General features: G+C 44.4%; 2 protein-coding genes across 2 annotated transcripts in view; both read right to left on the bottom strand.

The window, feature by feature from the left end:
- Positions 1-2,834: 2,834 nt before the first annotated feature.
- LOC142261682 (uncharacterized) lies at positions 2,835-4,076 on the bottom strand. The gene has a single exon (XM_075332142.1). It carries the CDS (start codon positions 4,053-4,055, stop codon positions 2,964-2,966), a length of 1,092 nt encoding a protein of 363 aa, XP_075188257.1. The 5' UTR covers positions 4,056-4,076; the 3' UTR covers positions 2,835-2,963.
- Positions 4,077-4,546: 470 nt separating this feature from the next.
- Positions 4,547-22,341, bottom strand: part of LOC142261683 (uncharacterized) — a 30,818-nt gene continuing 13,023 nt past the window's right edge. The window contains exons 2-6 of the mRNA XM_075332143.1: positions 15,083-15,262; positions 14,878-15,001; positions 14,697-14,794; positions 11,170-11,319; positions 4,547-4,558 (exon numbers count right to left, since the gene is read on the bottom strand). Of these exons, the coding sequence (XP_075188258.1) occupies positions 4,547-4,558; positions 11,170-11,319; positions 14,697-14,794; positions 14,878-15,001; positions 15,083-15,262 (564 nt within the window). The remainder of the gene's footprint in view (positions 4,559-11,169; positions 11,320-14,696; positions 14,795-14,877; positions 15,002-15,082; positions 15,263-22,341) is intronic.

The following is a 22,341-nucleotide window of genomic DNA, read 5'->3' as shown; positions in this document are numbered from 1 at the left end:
CGCGCGAGTTCAAAGATTTCTGGGTGCCGGGTCCAGAATTCCGGGTGCACAATCCGGAACTAGGGAAAATAATTGAAAAATAAAGAAAAACAGAAATAAAACAGCGTTTCATACTTACCGAGACTCGGTGTCATGGCGGCACACTGCTTCCGGGTCGCGCATTCACTTCCTGTACTGTGCATCTATACACCCAGCTTTCCGTGTTTTCTCCGCCCACCGGCCGTCCTCTCGTCTGTGATTGGTTGCAGGCAGACCGCGCCCCCAGCCTGTGAAAGTATCTGCCTGCCGTGCAGTCATTGCGGCTGTCATTGGCTACACAGCCAGCGGTCATGCTCTATAGCTGCTGGCTATGTAGCAGAGCTGAAGCGTCGTGGGACCTCGTGTGGATTACGCCGAAGCTGCAAGGTGTTGGGGTTAATAAAGTGGTGAAGGAGGGTGTGTGTTTTGCATTTTATTCCAAATAAATGATTTTTCTCTGTCTGTGTTTATTTACTGTCGCTTATAGATTAGTAATGTAGGAATCTCAGATGCCTGTGCCATCACTAACCTAGGGTTCAGTAGCAGCTGTACGCTGTTATTAACTTCTCATTACCCCGATTGCCACCGCATCAGGGCATTCGGAAAGAGCCAGTATTGCACCGGGATTGTCACATCTAATAGATGCGGCAATACCGGGCGGATTTGGGCTGACAATACCAGGCCCCATCCAGCTTTATCATAGCTGGGTATCAAAATTGGGGGGGGGGGACCGCACGTCTGTTTTTTTTATTTATTTAAATAATAAAAAAAAAAAGCCCCATGCGGTTTCTTTTAGGCCGGAGTCACACTTATGAGGGACTCCCGCAAGTCTGACATCGCAGCACAGTCACGCACACTTCTGACAGGAGAGTGCATGTGTTTCTAGGTACATGCACACTCATGTTCAGAGCGCGGCAGACTGTGCCGGCTGATGTCATGTCAGACTTGTACGAGTTTGACAGCGCATCACTGGCACAGCCACACACTTTTGACGGGAACTTGCATGTGTTTGTGAAACACATGCACGTTCACCATACTGACTGGCAAACACTTGCACTGCTTTAAAGAGAAGGAGCCAGCACGACAAATATTGCAATGTTTTGCCAAAAATCTCTAATTTATCAACAAATACAGTATAGAAATCGTGCTGGCTCCATCTTTTTGAATTTTTTTGGCAGGTGGTTAGCCTCCACCAGGCCGTGCACCCTTTTTTGGTTGTTCTATCTGTAAAATGGTTTAGCTATTGGTGACTGTTCACACACAGCCACCGACCCTGCCGCAGGCCTTTTAATCTTAGCAGCACTTTCCTGGGCCTGTCCCGCCCACAGCTGTGACTCAGTCACAGGTACGGGAATGAAAAGCACCAGGTAAGTGCTGCCTCAAGCAGTTCTGCATTTGATGTGTGAGGCCATATGGCACCCCAAACAAAATACAATAGTTAGTGTAGGACTGCCCCATGGGATTTGCCGTGACGTTGGCGGGGTGGCTCAAAATATTGCAATGTTTTGCCAAAAATCTCTAATTTATCAACAAATACAGTAAAGAAATCGTGCTGGCTCCTTCTTTTTGAACTTGCACTGCTTTCCCCGCCCACCGGCTGTCCTGCCACCTGTGATTGGTTGCAGTCAGCTGACATGCTGACACTCGTTATGGGGGTGCATCTAACTGCAACCAATTACACGCGCCAGTGGGCGGGCAAAAAAATGAATATTGAATTGTCGGCTCCGGAAGGGAAAAGTGTGACCCAGAAGGAGTTTGCTGCCATGACATAGACTCGGGTGAGTATATCGCGCTCGCTCCTGCCCAACTATCCCTTCCACCATCGGTTTTAATCTCAGGATTCTGGTCCCCATAGACTTATTTGGGAACCAGAATCTGGAGCGGATCTGAATTTTTTTTCAATTCGGCAGGGATCCGCTGATTCCGAATTTTGGCGGATTCGATCAGCCATAGTCATGAGTGGCTTGACACAAGGAATCCGCAGTTGTAGCCCATGTCCTGGGTACGTCTATGTGTGGTGGCGCTGACTCTAGCAGCAGTCCACTCCTTGTGAATCTCACCCAAATTTTTGAATGGCCTTTCCTTAACAATCCTATCATGGCTGCAGTTATCTCGGTTGCTTGTGCACCTTTTTCTACTACAATTTTTACTATCACTAAACTATCCATTAATATGCTTGGATACAGCACTCTGTGAACAGCCAGCTTCAGTAGCAATGACCTTTTGTGCCTTACCCTCCTTATGGAGTGTGTCAATGACTGGCTTCCGGACATCTGTCAAGTCAGTAGTCTTACCCATGATTTCTCTACTGAACCAGATTAAGGAATCATTTTGAATGCTTAGGAAGCCTTTGCAGGTCTTTTGTGATAATTGTTCTAATTTTCTGAGAGAATGACTTTTGTGGTTTCATTGGCTGTAAGCCATAATCAGCAACATTAACAGAAATACGCAATTGAAATATATCACCGTGTTTGTAATGACTCTATATAAATGTTTCAATTTTTTTATTGATTTACTGAAATAAATTAACTTTTTGATGATATTCTAAGTTATTGAGATAACCTGTATATGGCTTCTCCCTGTGTGAATTTTTCTTAATGCTCAACAAATTATAATTTTAAAGTAAAACAATTCTAAAACTTCTAGGTATGATAATAGCATCCACCCGTGTGATTTATGGGATATTCAAAAAGATTGCATTTTTAATGTAATATAGAAATATATAACCAAAAAACTCCAGGGAACAAATTCCAAGACACAGATTATTTTCTTAAAATATTCTTGCAAAGCAAATTTTATTAGATAATTCCATTAAAAATAGATCCACACATGGAGCAAAAAAATGGTATGTCGGATAGGGTAGTAGTCTCAGACTACGCGTTTCGGCGTATGTGCGACTTCTACATGGTCCCTTATTATTAATCTAAAATATTTCCCACATTCTATCATGAAAAAGACTTCTCTGTGTGAGTCCTCTGGTGTCCATCAAGATGTGATTTTTGGATAAAACATTTCCCACATTCAGAACAGGAATATGGCTTCTCCCTTGTGTGAGTTCTTTGATGTGCAACAATATCTGATTTCCATGCATAACATTTCCCACATTCTAAACATGAAAATGGCTTCTCCCCTGTGTGAGTTCTCTGGTGTCCAACAAGATGTGATTTTTGGATAAAACATTTCCCACATTCAGAACAGGAATATGGCTTCTCCTGTGTGTGAGTTATCTGATGTGTAACAAGAATTGATTTCTGTGTAAAATATTTCCCACATTCTAAACATGAAAAAGGCTTCTGCCCTGTGTGAGTTCTATGGTGTATAATAAGATGTGCTTTCCGTGCATAACATTTCCCACATTCTGAACATGAAAATGGTTTCTCCCCTGTGTGAGTTCTCTGATGTGCAACAAGAATTGATTTCTGTGTAAAATATTTCCCACATTCTGAACATGAAAATGACTTATCCCCTGTGTGAGTTCTCTGATGTGCAACAAAATGTTGTTTATGTGCAAAACATTTCCCACATTCTGAACATGAAAAAGGCTTCTCTCCTGTGTGAGTTCTCTGATGTATAACAAGAAGTGATTTTTGTATAAAACATTTCCCACATTCTGAACATGAAAATGGCTTCTCCCCTGTGTGAGTATTCTGATGTCTAACAAAATGAGATTTATATGCAAAACATTTCCCACATTCTGAACATGAAAATGGCTTCTCCCCCATGTGAGTTCTCTGGTAACTAAAAGACTCTGAAGAAAATCTTTTCTCCCCTGTGTGAATTTTTTTAAGTATTTTTTCAGATTCTAAAGTAGAAGATGATGTCTTTACTGTAAGAGCATTTTTATTTTGAATGCTTGTTTTGTGACTTTTATTTTTCTTAATAGTCTGTGATAAATCAGAATTTAGGACCTGTTCAAAAGAATGAGAGGATATATCTTTGCTTTGAAGAGATGATGCTATATCTGGAGCAATGGCATTCACTTCAGTTACATCTTGTGTGATAACAAGGTGATTTGATTTAAAAACTGAAGATGTCATTTGTGCCTCTGATCTCCTGGTACAGTCATCTGCCAAGAATAAAAATAATTTTTAATAATATATATAGAAATGAAAGTATACGATATATGAAATAGCTAAAGAAATTGCAATTTATGTAGCAATCTATAATTAGAATATTTACCGAAACAAAAAATGTTCATAATCTAACAGTAGACCTCAGAGCAGGAACCAGTAGACCATGATGTTCAACCCTCTTTGCTCATTTTGCATCCCAAATATTTGAATAATAATCCACCAAACAATGTTTTCTGGCCAAAATTATACCAAAAACCTTTTACTCGGTCAGTGGAAAAATGGAGGGTTTCCACATTAGTTCTAGCTGAAAAACTCATGAAAAGCAATATGGCTCCATAATTCAATAAAAAAAAAATCCCAAAACCAAATGTCCTCAATTCTTCTCAGCGTTACAGTGGCCCAAACACTGTTACTATCCATGTTTGGCATTGCCACAAGGAAGGACCCACAAACATTTACGGTGTTTCCTGGAAACCAAAAATAGTAATTTAGGCTAAAGCAGAATACGGTAAATGCTATTTACTGACTATACGTATTCTGCTTTAGCCTAAATTACTATTTTTGACTCCAGAGGCAGTCTCTGGAAATTAGCAGAGTGGATGTTTTAGAGGGAAAATTACAAATATGCCATTATACTGCCCAAAACATAGCACCCAGCTTGGTTTCATGTCTACATGAAATAAAGGACACTGCATTTTATTTTCGGTGAGTGCCGCTCTTCCTTCTACGATTTTGTGAACAAATCAATCTTAAATTACAAATAAGAACTTACCGTATTTTTTGCTTTATAAGACGCACTTTTGTTCCCCCAAATTTTGGGGGAAAGTAGGGGGTGCGTCTTATAAGCCGAATATACGGGGGGGGGGGGGTGTATATATATTATATATATATATATATATATATTTTTATTATATATATATATATATATATATATATTTTATTATATATATATATATATATATATATATATATATATATATATATATATATATATATATATATATATATATATATATATATATATATATATATATATATATATATATTTATTATATATATATATATATATACACACACTGCAGGGTCCAGGGGAGGTGGGGGCGCTGCTGGGGGCAGGTGAACGCTGCAGCAGCGTTTGATCTCCTGCTCCCGCTGATATAATATGCACAGCCGCTGTCCATCTCCGGTGGTGCTGAAATCGCACCGCAGTGACGTGCTGGGGGAGCGGTGCATATTATATGTCTCTGCGCCCCCTGTGATCGCACATGCCCCCCCGTGTTAGATATGGCCCCCGTGCTGCTACTCATTCTAAAATAAAAAAGCTTTACTTACCCCCTCCAGCGTTTCTCCCCGGTGTCCCTGCTTCCACTGTGACCAGGCACGCAGAGATCTCAGTCTGCTGTGCCGATCACATGACCGGCTGAGAACCAGGAAGTAAGGAAGAGAAGCACGGAGGGATACAGGAGGGAGCTCAGCGCTGGAGGAGGTATGGAAAGAGTGTTTTATTTTACTATGGGCAGCAGCCTGGGGGCGATATTTAACACAGGGGGACTTGTGCGATCTATATAGGGGCCAAGGGCAGCACTATGGGGGCGATATCTAACACAGGGAGACTTGTGCGATCTATATAGGGGCCAAGGGCAGCACTATGGGGGCGATATCTAACACAGGGGGACTTGTGCGATCTATAGGGGCCATGGGCAGCACAGGGGAACGTGTGCCATCACAAGGGGGCTATATTCAATATGAGGGGGCCATATCCAGATTAAGGGGGGCTAGTTTTAGGATGGGGGGCTATGAGGGACATTTACCCTATATGATTTGTTAGAGAGACACTGGCATTATAAGATGGACCCCATTTAACATTAAAAAAAAAAATTCTATTTTCCTTCACCAAATTTGGGGGTGCGTCTTATAATCAGGTGCCTCTTATAAAGCGAAAAATACGGTACAATGGGTAACAAAAAAAAAATCTCAGACACTGGGATCAGACTCCGCATTAGGCCCCCTTCACACGTCAGTGATTCTGGTACGTATGTGCTTTTATTTATACGTACCAGAATCACTGACATACGCAGACCCATTATAATCAATGGGTCTGCTCACACATCAGTGATTTTTCACTGAACATGTCTCCGTGCAGCGTACACCCGTGGCCGTGTTTCTGCATGGAGACAAGTCAGTTGTTTCCTGGCATCACTGATGACCCACAGACCACACTATGGTGTGATCCGTGTGTGATCCGTGAAACACGTACCAGAAAATCACTGACATATTAAATATTAAATATTTTCAACTTACCTTGCCTGCGATTCGCTCTGCAGCCTCCGCTCTCGGCAGCTCCTGAAGGGCTCATGAATATTCATGAGACCAGGAATAGCCGACCAGGAAGTAGCTGCTGAGAGCGGTGGGCGGACGCTGCAGAGCCGAGGAGTTCAGCACCATGGACAGCAGTAGTGAAGGCAGGTGAGTAATGTCCATATGCAATCACGGATCACGGATTGCACATGGACAACACACGTGTGCCGTGAATCACGGAACACGGAGGGACATGTGCGTGTTTTACACGTCAGTGAAGAACATCAGTGTTTTTCACTGACGTGTGAAACGGGCCTTACAAAGGTGTTATCATGTAAAGTGACAGATGTCAGATTGGAGAAATGGGGCCTGGATAGGAGCAGAAAACTGGCTGCAGTGGAAAGCCATGAAATAAGAGCGGCTTTGGTACTAACTACTATAGAGAAACACTGTGACTATAGACAATAACACATCTACTAAAATGATCGCCCTCCACCCCGACAGCCTTCACCGTCAGTGATTTAGTAACTAGAGGTGACACATCTGGAGTAATTACAGTATGTGGCTCGGGGGCTCTCGGAAATTCAAACTATTGTAGGGGCCAATATCTTCTGTCAGATGAGTTTCTTGAAGACATTAGACATTTAGAGAGAACGTTAACATAGTCCAGTAAATCAGAGTTGTACTCATTTACGATGGACCATTGGCGCTACTATGAATTTTGGCCAGAAAAGTAGAGGAAGTATTAGTGCTCCCCATTTCAGGAACGATTGTGCGGTAATCTGAATTCCTTAGGATCGGAAACAAAATAGAATTCATGATGATCCTATAGATGTGAGTAACTGTATTTTAGAGCCATCAACTACGCACAGCTTAGCAATTTATCATGGCGGAGGTGTCATGTTCTTGTGTAGTTAATCACAATCCTCTTTGAAGGAGACAAGTGGGATTGGAAAGAACATCTGTGCTCTATCCCCACAAAGCAGGACCTGGAGACCATGTTTAAAGGGAACCTGTCACCTAGAATATGCGTTCTGACCTATCAGCAGACGCATGTGTGCCCTAATTACACCTCCCAACCCATCCCTGTGCTGTAAAATTGTATAATATGAAAGTAATAAAAAACTTTTTATTACCTTCATGTTTCGTATGTAAATAGCAGGGAATGTGGTCACAGGGGCAGCGCCTTGCCCTATGGACGTCTCCATACTTTCCGTGGTATCACGCCCCTGTGGGTGTGATACCATGGAGCGACGTCCCTGTCGCTCATTCTATCCTGCGAGCATTGCGGCAGGCTTCTCTTCCGGGTTCTCCTGGTCAGTTTCAGTTTGCATGCGCAGTGCGCGTCTGATGCCGGATGCCGGCGATTGAACACCCGGAAAAGAAGCCTGCTGTAATGCGCGCAGGATAGAATGAGCGACGGGGACGTCGCTCCATGGTATCACGCCCACAGGGGCGTGATACCACGGAAAGTATGGAGACGTCCATAGGGCAAGGCGCTGCCCCTGTGACCACATTCCCTGCTATTTACATTCGAAATATGAAGGTAATAAAACGTTTTTTATTACTTTTATATTATACAATTTTACAGCACAGGGATGGGTAGGGAGGTGTAATTAGGGCACACATGCATCTGCTGATAGGTCAGAACACATATTCTAGGTGACAGGTTCCCTTTAATAGACTAGAGGAGACTCAATAGGCATCAGAGTGTATGACTAAAGCAGACTTTACACGCTACAACATATCTAACGATGTGTCGGCGGGGTCACGTCGTAGGTGACGCACATCCGGCATCGTTAGTGGTGTTGTAGCGTGTGACAGCTACGTGTGACTGTGATTGAACGTAAAACCGTTCATCGCATACACGTCGTTCATTTCCTAAAAATTGCACATCGGGTTGTTCAATGTTCCCGAGGTAGCACACATCGCATTTTTTGACACCCCGGGAACGATGAACAGATCTTACCTGTGTCCAGCGGCTCTCGCCGGCAATGGGGAAGGAAGGAGGTGGGCGGGATGTTTACGTTCCGCTCATCTCCGCCCCTCCGCTTCTATTGGTCGGCTGCCGTGTGACGTCGCTGTGACGCCGAACGTTCCTCCCACTCCAGGAAGTGGATGTTCGCCGCCCATATCGAGGTGGTATGGAAGGGTAAGTACGTGTGACAGCAATTAATCGTTTGTGCGACACGGTCAACAAATTGAACGTGTCGCACAGATGATGGGGGCGTGTCTCATCGCATATGATATCGTATGCAGAATTGAAAGGTGTAAAGCAGGCTTTAGAGTCTGACACAACGTCTTTACATTTAACAATAGAGAACCAATATCTTATGTCTGAACTGCACTCCGCATGTGTACACACTCACACACACACACACACACACACACACTTTCACTCACCTGTCCCCAGCCATGCAGACCGCGGCACTGACGTCCTCAGCTCCGCCCCCGAACTCCGCCCTCCGAACTCCGCCCCCCGAACTCCGCCCCCAGCACACAACAGAGTCCGACAATTAAATTCTTTTTGTCATCCGTTGTCATCCGTTGTACAACGCATCAGTCACATGCGTCAAGCAACGCATGTGACTGATGCAAAACAACGGAAGTGTGAACTTAGCCTTAGTCGTTCTCCCTCCCTTTCTCTAATTGTGACATTTACATCTTCTATTGTAAATAGTTCTTTGAAAAGGAGTCAGATATATTATCTACATACAAAGGGTCTCAATAGCTATGCTTCAGGAAACATACTTTAAGGCCTCTTTAGTTCAAGTATTCAAATAGATACTACAATGCCTGTTCCCTTTCTACTAACCCAAATAATAAACCGAAGGGTGTTTCTATTGCTTTCTATTGCTTTCGAGTCGATCTGGACGGTAGATACATTTTCCTTATAGTGTGTATTGTAACATTTATTTCCTCAACACAGAACAAAGACCATTTGGAGTCAAAGTTTTGCAGTCATTGGCTGAGTTCACCGGGGGTGCCTCTATCATTCTGATGAGATGATACTATGTAGATACAAGAGGGATGGGCTCTGCCTCTAGCTCCTCCCTCTCCCTCTAGCTCCTCCCTGTTTCCAGCTTCTCCCTCAACCTCAAGTTCCTCCCTCTGCCTCTAGCTACTCCCTCCTCTCGTCATCATAGAGTCTCAGCAGTAATAACAGATTGGAAATATTAAATTTTCTTTATGTCCCATGTGTAACTCAGAGGCTGCAGATCTATTTCACATGTATTGCGATTGCCCGGAAAGTAGGAATTACACTGCTCATGGAATGGTGTCTCGTCATAAAAGGGAAGTTTGGCAACAAAGACTGGACCTTTCTAACGACCCGATCAGCACATACAGCAGCACAGAAGGGAGAGAAGGAAGATTCAGCAATAAGATTCCAAGATTCTAGGAAGTCACCAGCATCATTACCCTCTGCTTTCTCTTAGGGGTCCACCATACAGATTATATTTTTCTTCCCATGATTTTCTGAATTGTCTGCACATTCTACGTACGCTGTCATTTGGCTTTACAGATTAGAGATCTGGGCAGCTAAGGGTTAACATCTTTTAATTTCAGGGGATAGAGTGGATCCTACCTGTAAGATCTGGCTGATACAGATCTCACTCCAACAGAAGGGTGTCCAATGCCCAAAATAATGGGGACAGCTTGGGGTAGAGGAGAATGTGGTGGTCTAGCAGCAGAATGGTGACCATTTGATATGGCCGGACTACAACCCTGATAAAGCAGCCACAGCCGGAGACTGAGAAGAATCTGTGACTTCTCTGCATTTAGTGGTCACTACTCACCTGGGCGGTCATCTGTAGGAATCTCCTCTTTACTCCGCTCATCACCCCTCACATATGTCTCTGTAGTATTAATATGGGTCAGATCTTCCGCCTGAAACAAATATTGTAAAAGTCACAGACAGATGGAGAAGTCCCATCTATGATCAGCGCTAATCCTGCCATCTCCACCGCTCTCATTACACAAGTGTAACACATATAATACTGGAGGATAAAACAAGACTGAGCACAAGACCTTCACAGCCGTCTACACATCATAGGGAGATTATATGGCACCTTCTCTCCATCTACCTGATGATCCTGAGGAACATCGGGATCTTCTTGTTTACAGTCCTGTGGGAGAAGAGGACAGGGACATCTTTCTGGTGTTGTCCTCTTACTGGATAGACCTGGAGGAGACACATACAGGGGCTGAATTCATTCCTTACATACAGATAATTATAGGCCGTGTGTATTTAGTCCTGTCTATTACCTGGTGATGTGAGGGGCTGGGGAACCTTCATCATGACGTCCTTGTACAGATCTTTGTGTCCTTCTAAATACTCCCACTCCTCCATGGAGAAATAGACGGTGACGTCCTGACACCTTATAGGAACCTGACACATACAATGATACTGTCACCCCCGATCCCTTCATAGCGTTACTGTATAATGTCCCAGCATTCCCAGCAGTGTCACCTCTCCAGTCAGCAGCTCAATCATCTTGTAGGTGAGTTCTAGGATCTTCTGATCATTGATGTCCTCATGTATCGGGGGGTGAGGTGGAGGCCCCGTGATTGGGCTCAGGGGTCTTCCCCATCCCTCAGACACAGGGGCCTGACAGCGCTCACTAGAGGTCTTCTTCACTACTGTGTAATCCTGGTTATGGAGAGACACAGTAATAAATCTCACTCCAGACATTTCCAGAGTCCTCACCTCTCCAGTTCTGTCCATCTGTTATTCCCATAGATAAGAATGATGTAATGTGACGTCATCAGAATCTCTCACCTCTCCAGTAAGCCGGAAGAGGATCTCTAGGGTGAGGTGTAATATCCTCTCCACCATCTTGTCCCTGTCCATTTCCATCCTTGATGGGGCAATCAGGAGGATTCTCTTATATAGAAGATCTCCACTGAGAGGATCTGATATTGTAGGGCCCTGAATGGGGAGAAGATGACGATGTAACATCATAACGAATCCTGTATAGTAACATAATTACTGGAGACTTTATATCCGATCACTGGCTGCAGAAATAACGCTAACATGTATGGCATGAAGGAGAAGACAATTCATAGTTTGGGGTATGGGAACCAAAATGAAGATTCTTGAACCAATAATATTGAGAAGCGGCTTTTCTTCCACATGTATGGCATGTGACTAATTTTAAGTATTCATAGGTTTTCACCTGTTGGGTTTTTGTTTTGTTTGTGGGGTTTTAGATTTCCTGATTTTTTTGGCTGATTCTTAAACTGCAATTTTTTTATAGTTACTGTGGAAAATTGGTACTGAAAAAATTTTGGGTGTGTGGGTGGACAAGAAAAACAACCAGTATCAGGAAGCTGCTGCCAAGGCAGATAATATAATTGGATGCAGTGAACGAGGCACAGATGCTCCGGACAAGAACAGTTTTGCCTCTATACAAGTCACTAGTGCGGCCACACTTACAATATTCTGCACAATTTCGGGCTCCAGTGAATGAGGAGGACATAACTGAACTAGAGCGGGTGCAGAGAAGAGCGACCAGTAAAGGAATGGAAGGATTGCAATAGGAGGACAGGTTAGCAAGCCTGGGGTTATTCATTTTGGAAACACAAAGTCTATGGGGCGATTTTATTACAATGTACAAGTATATCAGGGGCATTACTGACATATTTCTAATTAGCTTTTTACAACTGAGGCCTGCAATGATGACAAGGAGGTTCAATCATAATCACAGATGGGGATTCTTTACTGTAAGAGCAGTGAGAATATGGAACTCTCAGACACATGATCTGATAATTCTTCATAGACTACAAAAATTCAAGGCGGGCTTGGATGACTTCAATGAAAAGTATATTATGGCAGGTTATCCCTACTAGATTTTGTGATGGGAAATTGATCCAGGGAACTAGTCTGATATTTTTAAAGTCATGAAGGAATTTTGCCCCTTGTAAAAGGTATTCACCCCCCCGGAACGTTTCCATTTATTTTAACGTCATACCCAAAAATGTATATGCATTTTGTGATTTTATGTGATATACCAGCATTAAGTAACAAGTATTTGTGAAGTGTAAAGGAAATGATAGATGGTTTTCTAAATATTTAAAACTATAAATCTGAATATTGTGACATGCATTTGAATTAAGCCCCTTGTAGTATAATGCCCCTGAGTGACCAACTACCTCCAGAAGTCACAGTAAACTGTGTCACCTGTATCATTTATTCTCAGTATAACTACAGCTGTTTTGTGAAGGTTTCACAAGTTTTGTTTCAGAACATTAGGGACCAAACAGCATTTTGAAAACCAAGGAAAACACCAGACAGGTCAGGGGTAAAGTTGTGGAGAAAAGTAAAGCAAGGCTTAGTTATTAAAAAAAAAAAAAAAAAAAAATAGCCAACGCTCTGAACATCTCAATAAGCACTTTGCAATCCATCATCCATAAGTGGCAGGAGTATAGTGGGTAGACACAAGGGTCAGTGGGTACAGTCGTCCGCTGGCCTGGCTCTCTTCAGAAAGACTGTTGGACCAGGACTCATCTCACTGAACGCTCACACTTATTTTTTGTGGGCAGAACACTTCTCAGACAACACAGGATGAGGGAACCGCACCTTGGTAGGACGTTACTGGTTCACCAACAGGCAAACACGTATCGTAAATTTCCAGCAAGAACACAAGATGGTACAAGAGACAGAGTTTCACCCATCCGTTGGCTCTCAAGGGATTGTAATCTTTGCGACTTTGGGGCTTCCTGGGCCAACTATCCCAGCCAGCAGCACTTAGCTTTTGATGTGCAACCTATGGGAGGAGATAGCGGCAAGCTTAGAAATTTGACTGAGCACAGCAAGATATGTAGCCAGGAAACTGAATGATCCTAACCTGGGTTTTCCAGGGAAAATTGTGGGCTCAGCACTAAGCAGTGAAGCAGATCTGTGATCTTCCAGCTAAAAATGTGGAGTTTAGGCTGACGTCCTGCAAAATGATTATGGAAAAAGGAGCAAAGCCCTTTTTACACCCCTCAGTGCTCATTTCAGAGTATTGTATCGTACAGGATTGGTGGGAGATGGCTGTTCTCTCATTGGTTCAGTTCAATTCGACTGCATAATATTCCTCTAATTGACATAGTCAAAGGGGTTGAGGCAATCCATAATTAACAGGCAATAGGGTTCCAGTCAGTCTGACATTAAACAATGGCTAACTTCTCTTGATTTGGCAATCAAGGAAACAAAAGGTCTGGCCTAATTAAAAACAGTTCACCCCTCACACAAATCTCCAGATGCTGAGTTGTCACATATAGCACAACTGCAAAACGATAAAGACATGGCCGTCCACCTAAACTGACACCCAAGCAAGAAGAGCACTAATTATAGAGAAGCAGCCAAGTGGTCTGTGGTCAGTGGTAAAGCAGGAGAGATCCTGAGCTCAGGGGGAAGATCTGTCCACAGGACAACTATAAGTCATAAACTCCACGAATTTGGTCTTTATAGAATAATGAATATTTTTAAAAGCAAAAGAATATGAAATGAAAATTGTTTCACAGACGCCGTCATCCAATTTACCCGAGATAGAGCTGTTTTATAAAGTAGAAAGGGCAAAAATGTCACCTCTAGATGTGTAAAGCTGGTAGACACATCCCCCAAAAGACTGGCAGCAGAAATTGTAGTGAAAGGAGGTCCTGCAAAGTATTCACTCAGGGGGCTGAATACTAATGCACATCACAAATCCTCTCTTCCCTGGATGTAACGGCCTCTAATACCGGGATCACACGGCCGGATAACGAATCATCACAGCTTCATCCAGAAAACTAGGACAAGTCTTTTCTTATTTGTCATCCATATACAATCCGGTATTTACAGCCGCTATTAATAATTTACAAGATCATTTACAGCTTCCTCCATTACAGAACTGCAATGTATCTGTAACACAATGTCTGCTGTATGGTGGAGCTGGTGGGAATCTGATGGTTTGTGCAGACACAGACCTGAATGGACGAGTCTCATCCGATTTACGGAAGGCACTAGAGGATGCTGGGATTATTCTCACACGCAGATTCAGTCAGTGAGAAATAAAAATCCCCCATCTGCACTGCCACATCCAATAACAATGGTCTGAGGGCGAGACGTTGTGTTATTTTATGGACAGCACTGAAAATACAGTAGTGTGAACGAGGACTAAAAGGAACCAAAGCTCTTATCTCTCCTAATCCTGCCATCTCCACCGCTCTCATTACACAAATATAACACATATAATACTGGAGGATAAAACAAGACTGAGCACAAGACCTTCACAGCCGTCTACACATCATAGGGGGATTTCATGGCACCTTCTCTCCATCTACCTGATGATCCTGAGGAACATCGGGGTCTTCTTGTTTACAGTCCTGTGGGAGAAGAGGACGGGGACATCTCTCTGGTGTTGTCCTCTTACTGGATAGAACTGGAGGAGACACATACAGGGACTGAATTCATTCCTTACATACAGATAATTATAGGCCGTGTGTATTTAGTCCTGTCTATTACCTGGTGATGTGAGGGGCTGGGGATCCTCCATCATGACGTCCTTGTACAGATCTTTGTGTCCTTCTAAATACTCCCACTCCTCCATGGAGAAATAGACGGTGACGTCCTGACACCTTATAGGAACCTGACACATACAATGATACTGTCACCCCCGATCCCTCCATAGCGTTACTGTATAATGTCCCAGCATTCCCAGCAGTGTCACCTCTCCAGTCAGCAGCTCAATCATCTTGTAGGTGAGTTCTACGATCTTCTGGTCATTGATGTCCTCATGTATCGGGGGGTGAGGTGGAGGCCCCGTGATTGGGCTCAGGGGTCTTCCCCATCCCTCAGACACAGGGGCCTGACAGCGCTCACTAGAGGTCTTCTTCACTACTGTGTAATCCTGGTTATGGAGAGACACAGTAATAAATCTCACTCCAGACATTTCCAGAGTCCTCACCTCTCCAGTTCTGTCCATCTGTTATTCCCATAGATAAGAATGATGTAATGTGACGTCATCAGAAGCTCTCACCTCTCCAGTAAGCCGGAAGAGGATCTCTAGGGTGAGGTGTAATATCCTCTCCGCCATCTTGTCCCTGTCCATATCCATCCTTCACGGGGCAATCAGGAGAATTCTCTTCTATAGAAGATCTCCACTGAAAGGATCCGATATTGTAGGGATCTGAATGGGGAGAAGATGACGATGTAACATCATAGAGAATCCGCTGTAATAATACAATTACTGGAGATAATAAGGGGAAACATATAATGAGAATATTCTGGGGGAACATTACATTGTGTGGGGACAGAAAGGGGCCAAGGACCGAGGGCAGAAAGAGGCCAAGGACCGAGGGCAGAAAGGGGCCAAGGACCGAGGGCAGAAAGGGGCCAAGGACCGAAAGGAGCTGAAGACCGAGGACAGAAAGGGGCCGAACACCGAGGACAGAAAGGGGCCGAGGACCGAGGGCAGAAAGGGGCCGAGAACCGAGGGCAGAAAGGGGCCGAGGACCGAGGGCAGAAAGGGGCTGAGGACCGAGGGCAGAAAGGGGCCGAGGACCGAGGGCAGAAAGGGGCCGAGGACCGAAACAGGCCGAGGACCGAGCGCAGAAAGGGGCTGAAGACCGAGGGCAGAAATGAGCCGAGGACCGAGGGCAGAAAGGGGTCGAGGACTGAGGGCAGAAAGGGGTCGAGGACCGAGGGCAGAAAGGGGCCGAGGACCGAAACAGGCCGAGGACCGAGGGCAGAAAGGGGCCGAGGACCGAGGGCAGAAATGAGCCGAGGACCGAGGGCAGAAAGGGGTCGAGGACTGAGGGCAGAAAGGGGTCGAGGACCGAGGGCAGAAAGGGGCCGAGGACCGAAACAGGCCGAGGACCGAGCGCAGAAAGGGGCTGAAGACCGAGGGCAGAAATGAGCCGAGGACCGAGGGCAGAAAGGGGTCGAGGACTGAGGGCAGAAAGGGGTCGAGGACCGAGGGCAGAAAGGGGCCGAGGACCGAGGGCAGAAAGGGGCCGAGGACCGAAACAGGCCGAGGACCGAGGGCAGAAAGGGGCCGAGGACCGAGGGCAGAAATGAGCCGAGGACCGAGGGCAGAAAGGGGTCGAGGACCGAGGGCAGAAAGGGGCCGAGGACCGAGGGCAGAAAGGGGCCGATGACCGAGGGCAGAAAGGGGCCGATGACCGAGGGCAGAAAGGGGTCAAGGACTGAGGGCAGAAAGGGGTCGAGGACTGAGGGCAGAAAGGGGCCGAGGACCGAGGGCAGAAAGGGGCCGAGGACCGAGGGCAGAAAGGGGCCGAGGACCGAGGGCAGAAATGGGCCGAGGACCGAGGGCAGAAAGGGGCCGAGGACCGAGGGCAGAAAGGGGCCGAGGACCGAGGGCAGAAAGGGGCCGAGGACCGAGGGCAGAAATGAGCCGAGGACCGAGGGCAGAAAGGGGTCGAGGACTGAGGGCAGAAAGGGGTCGAGGACCGAGGGCAGAAAGGGGCCGAGGACCGAAACAGGCCGAGGACCGAGCGCAGAAAGGGGCTGAAGACCGAGGGCAGAAATGAGCCGAGGACCGAGGGCAGAAAGGGGTCGAGGACTGAGGGCAGAAAGGGGTCGAGGACCGAGGGCAGAAAGGGGCCGAGGACCGAAACAGGCCGAGGACCGAGGGCAGAAAGGGGCCGAGGACCGAGGGCAGAAATGAGCCGAGGACCGAGGGCAGAAAGGGGTCGAGGACCGAGGGCAGAAAGGGGCCGAGGACCGAGGGCAGAAAGGGGCCGATGACCGAGGGCAGAAAGGGGCCGATGACCGAGGGCAGAAAGGGGCCGATGACCGAGGGCAGAAAGGGGTCAAGGACTGAGGGCAGAAAGGGGTCAAGGACTGAGGGCAGAAAGGGGTCGAGGACCGAGGGCAGAAAGGGGCCGAGGACCGAGGGCAGAAAGGGGCCGAGGACCGAGGGCAGAAATGGGCCGAGGACCGAGGGCAGAAAGGGGCCGAGGACCGAGGGCAGAAAGGGGCCGAGGACCGAGGGCAGAAAGGGGCCGAGGACCGAGGGCAGATGAATTTCCTCACTTCCTGCCTCTCATAGTTGGGTCAAAATACAGGATAAACCTGGCTTCACTGTGAGGAAAAAAAAAGGTGCACGGAAAAACAGAACTAATTGTATAGAAAATAGTTCCAGCACACTTCAATAAAATGTGAGAGAGGAATATAATGCTTCAAAGTATTTTATTTTACTTGTGCATAGGCAAAAAAAATGTCCAACGTTTCAACCATCAATTTTGTTTTTTGTCAAGGACAAGAGGATCTAATGTAACAAAAACATAACAGATTCTTTTAGATGATGTACAGTCAATAACATACATTACAAAGCTTTATACAAAACATCACTAATGAAAAGAATGCATCAAACTGACGCTATAAGACAATAAAGGAACAATAATGTGATGATTTGCACAAATACATGAAAAAAGTTGAATGATTGAGTTTATACAATTTATGAATTAATATTAATTATTCTCATTTAAATGGAACAAATGCAAGACTGGTCAGAATGATGCCAAGAGTACGAAATATAATGAATAGTGTCCACCCACCTAAGAAAAAATGAGTGACAAAAGGTTTCACAAGCTCCAAACTGTGGCTTCTCGCTGGGTATATGAGGATATGAGGATATGGGGTGAACAGCCTAAGATGAGTAAGCAGAAAAATAACATACAAATGTAAGAGTACAATATAAAAGAAACAGTGATACACTTATATTAGGGCACACACCGATGATTTTTTTTTGCCTATGCACAAATAAAATACTTTGAAGCATTATATTCCTCTCTCGCATTTTTTTGAAGTGTGCCGGAACTATTTTCTATACAATTAGTTCTATATGTCAGTGCACCTTTTTTTCTCACAGTGAAGCCAGGTTTATCCTGTATTTTGATTATATATTTTTTCCCTGAGCTCCTGGGTCTCATTATTTGACAATCCTCATGTCTTTTACTACCTTTTCAGATAATGCTGAAGAAGTAAAGACTATATTATCCAAGGTCAACATTCCAAATGCATTTTTATCAGTTCCCAGTGAGGAGGTACGCTCTCGGGATTACGAGAAGGAACTGAGGAGACAGACGGCACTGGAACTTCATTGCACCACTCTGGCCGAATACCATAGAATACAAAGGATTCCCAGGGGATTGAGCGAACCCTTGAGACCCACTTTGTTTTCGGACAATCCAGAATACTGTTCGACGTTTAAGCATCATCAACAAATGTTCAATGGACATCATTATTTTAACCATTGAATATTTACAAAAAGAAATTGAAACATTGGGTCTTAAGATCCATTCCATAAAAGAGCAGTTAACGAACACTATCCCTAACACCGAATGGGAGAAGATTAAATCTAAGACTAAAGAAACCATTATAGAATTTAGAAAAACCCTACAGGAGAAAAAAAGAGATCTAAATTTGTTCGGGACCAGGAAGATTATTCCAAAGATCAGGTGTATCGATGGCGGTTCTCCGACGAGGCTCCTAGATGATCTACAACTTACAGTCATTATCCTTCTTCATCCAGTTCAGAAGGTGACCAGTATACTACTCGCCAAACTCGTTTTTTAGGACCAAGACAAAAATGAGGAAAACGAGGCGTAGCAAGAGGAGGCACAGGAACCACATCGACATACCACATATACACTCACAGGTACGACGAATTTAGTGTACAATATATCATCTCACAATTTGTCATTCATTGAGTCACAGGTTCTTCAGAAAAGGTTATCTTTTTGTCCAGCTCCAGCTTTTAATACATTTCAGCTTGATCAAGAGATGAGGAGATTTTTTAGATTGTTAAGGCTTAAGGTACATTTTGGGACTGAAAGTGGGACTCAGACTCACACAACTGAAATAGAGCAAGGTAACACATTGCAATTGAGACAGTTAAATCTCAGAATTCCGAGTTCATTCAACCCCTCCAAGACATATCATCCAGTAGAAACCTACATTTCTCTGGTAACTAATGACATTGACAACACGGTAAAATCAGTAGAAGGAGGCAAATTTAAGGTCAGACATAATATTTCGGCAGAAGAAAACAGGGCGATTCAAAGCCTAAAGAACAATTTTAAAATCATCATAAAACCTGCTGACAAAGGAGGGGCAATAGTGGTAATGGACAGAGCCTATTATATTGAAGAGTTACATGGCCAATTAGAAGACAGAAATACATACTTACCTATTTCAAGAGATCCTACATCCCGTATACAGTCACTCATTAAGAACATGGTAGATTCATATTTACACAATAAAACAATAGATGCTAAATTGGCGGAGTACCTCATTAAAACACATCCCATTACACCAGTAATTTATACCCTCCCGAAAATTCGTGAAAATCTTCAACGACCTCCAGGTCGTTCCATAGTGGCTTTAACTGAGTCTGTCCTTTCTCCCCTGGCCATCACAGTAGAGAAGATTTTAACACCGCTTGTCCCAAAGATAACATCATATTTGAAGGACACTTCTGATTTTTTTATCTACATCAGTTTGAGTCAATTCCACCGGGCAGTCTTTTAGTTACACTTGATGTAAATAGTCTTTATACAAGCATATGATGGTCTGGTAGCGGTTGGTTGGCTTCTTGAAAGACATAGTTTCTACGACAGTACTCAAAACTCTTTCTGTAAGGACCTTCTCCAACTGGTCCTCGAGAATAATTTTATTCTTTTTCAAGACCAGTTTTTTCTACAGAAAAGAGGCACCGCGATGGGGTCAAATTTAGCTCCCCCTTATGTCAATATTTACATGGCATGCTTTGAGGAAAATCACATTTATAATCACAATATGTGGATTAAGCATGCTATTACCTGGAAAAGGTACATAGATGATATCTTTACTATTTGGCGGGGGGATATGGACTCTTTAATTAAGTTTCATCAAGAAATTAATACATATAGACCTGGTCTCACATTCACTATCCACTTGGACTCTCACAATATCAATTTTCTTGATACCCTGGTAATTCTATCTAACGATGGAAGATTAAAAACAGATTTGTATGTGAAACCCACAGACAGAAATAACCTCCTTCATTATACAAGCTGCCATCCAAAACACACTAAACATGGGTTACCAATCTCTCAACACAAGAGAGTAGAAAGAATCGTATCTGATTGTATACAATGGAATGTTAGAGCTACTGAAATGAGCCAAAAATTCATAGCAAGAGGTTATCCCGAAGATATTGCTAACATAAAAATGACTCAAAGGCCACACACCATACAAAATTCATCTGGAATACCCTGTATAAATACATATCATCCATTTTCACTTTCGAAAACAAATATCATTTTCAAACATTGGCCACTCCTAAAACGGCTTATCCGACAATACGTGAATTCTCAGAGCCCCCACTATTTTGCAACAAGAGACCCAAAAATCTTAAGGACAGTCTAGTTAGAACCGACATAGGCCCTCAAAAGACTGCTCCTCGTCAAACCTTCCTAGGCATTCCTAGGAAAGGTAATTTTCCCTGTCATCACTGTATACAATGCAATAACCTCACTAGGGGCGATTCATTTACCCATCCTTTTTCAGGTCGTGTATTCCCTATTCACAGGTTTTTCACATGTGATTCTTCATTCATAGTTTACCTGATTAAATGTCCTTGTGGTCTCGGATATGTTGGGGAAACAACCCAACATATCCGAGACAGAATTAGCAAACACAAATCAACCATCAGATGCAAACAACTCTTCTTCCCGTACCTCACATTGTATTACACACGGCCATACGATCGCACAACTCAAATATCAGGAAATCGAACATGTGCCCCCGATGAGAAGGGGTGGCAACAGGGTACGTATCCTCAAACAGAAGGAGGCATATTGGATACACACACTTAAGACCCTGGAACCAAGGGGTCTTAATAGAGAATATGAGGTTTTCACTTAATTATTTTCTCATATGCCGTTTTGTTCACTCATGTAGAGATTATAAAGGGAATTTATCCTTACAGATCTGTTTTACTATCAGACCAATGTTGAGCATGTTATTTACATAATATTTCAACTGATTGTGTTAGTTAGTAATATACTGACTTATATTCCTATATTACTATATATTCTATATGGCCGTGGATGAGGTTCCTTTGTATGTATAGATCTAAATATCTATTAACACATGTTTTGTCACTTAAGTAAATAGACTTGTATTATAAATGTTCTCCCTTTTCTCCTTCCAGGCTCCCCTTGTCACCTGAATCAGGCCCCCTCTATAAGCACGATTAGCCTGTCACTATCACTACGGCACCTTATCATCCAGCACATCTCCCGTATTCCATCATCCAGCACATCTCCCGTATTCCGTCATCCAGCGCATCTCCCGTATTCCGTCATCCGGCGCATCTCCCGTATTCCGTCATCCGGCGCATCTCCCGTATTCCGTCATCCGGCGCATCTCCCGTATTCCGTCATCCGGCGCATCTCCCGTATTCCGTCATCCGGCGCATCTCCCGTATTCCGTCATCCGGCGCATCTCCCGTATTCCATCATCCGGCGCATCTCCCGTATTCCATCATCCGGCGCATCTCCCGTATTCCATCATCCGGCGCATCTCCCGTATTCCATCATCCGGCGCATCTCCCGTATTCCATCATCCGGCGCATCTCCCGTATTCCATCATCCGGCGCATCTCCCGTATTCCATCATCCGGCGCATCTCCCGTATTCCATCATCCGGCGCATCTCCCGTATTCCATCATCCGGCGCATCTCCCGTATTCCATCATCCGGCGCAACTCCCGTATTCCATCATCCGGCGCAACTCCCGTATTCCGTCATCCGGCGCATCTCCCGTATTCCGTCATCCGGCGCATGTCCCGTATTCCGTCATCCGGCGCATGTCCCGTATTCCGTCATCCGGCGCATGTCCCGTATTCCGTCATCCGGCGCATGTCCCGTATTCCGTCATCCGGCGCATCTCCCGTATTCCGTCATCCAGCGCATCTCCCG

The sequence above is a fragment of the Anomaloglossus baeobatrachus genome, unplaced genomic scaffold, assembly GCF_048569485.1.
Source record: "Anomaloglossus baeobatrachus isolate aAnoBae1 unplaced genomic scaffold, aAnoBae1.hap1 Scaffold_2388, whole genome shotgun sequence".
NCBI classification, from domain to species: Eukaryota; Metazoa; Chordata; class Amphibia; order Anura; family Aromobatidae; genus Anomaloglossus; species Anomaloglossus baeobatrachus.
This window is presented reverse-complemented; position numbering and strand designations above follow the sequence as displayed.

What these genes read in the sequence shown, in the direction of transcription:
- LOC142261682 (XM_075332142.1), bottom strand. Translation starts at nt 4,055, where the DNA reads ATGACATCTTCAGTTTTTAAATCAAATCACCTTGTTATCACACAAGAT.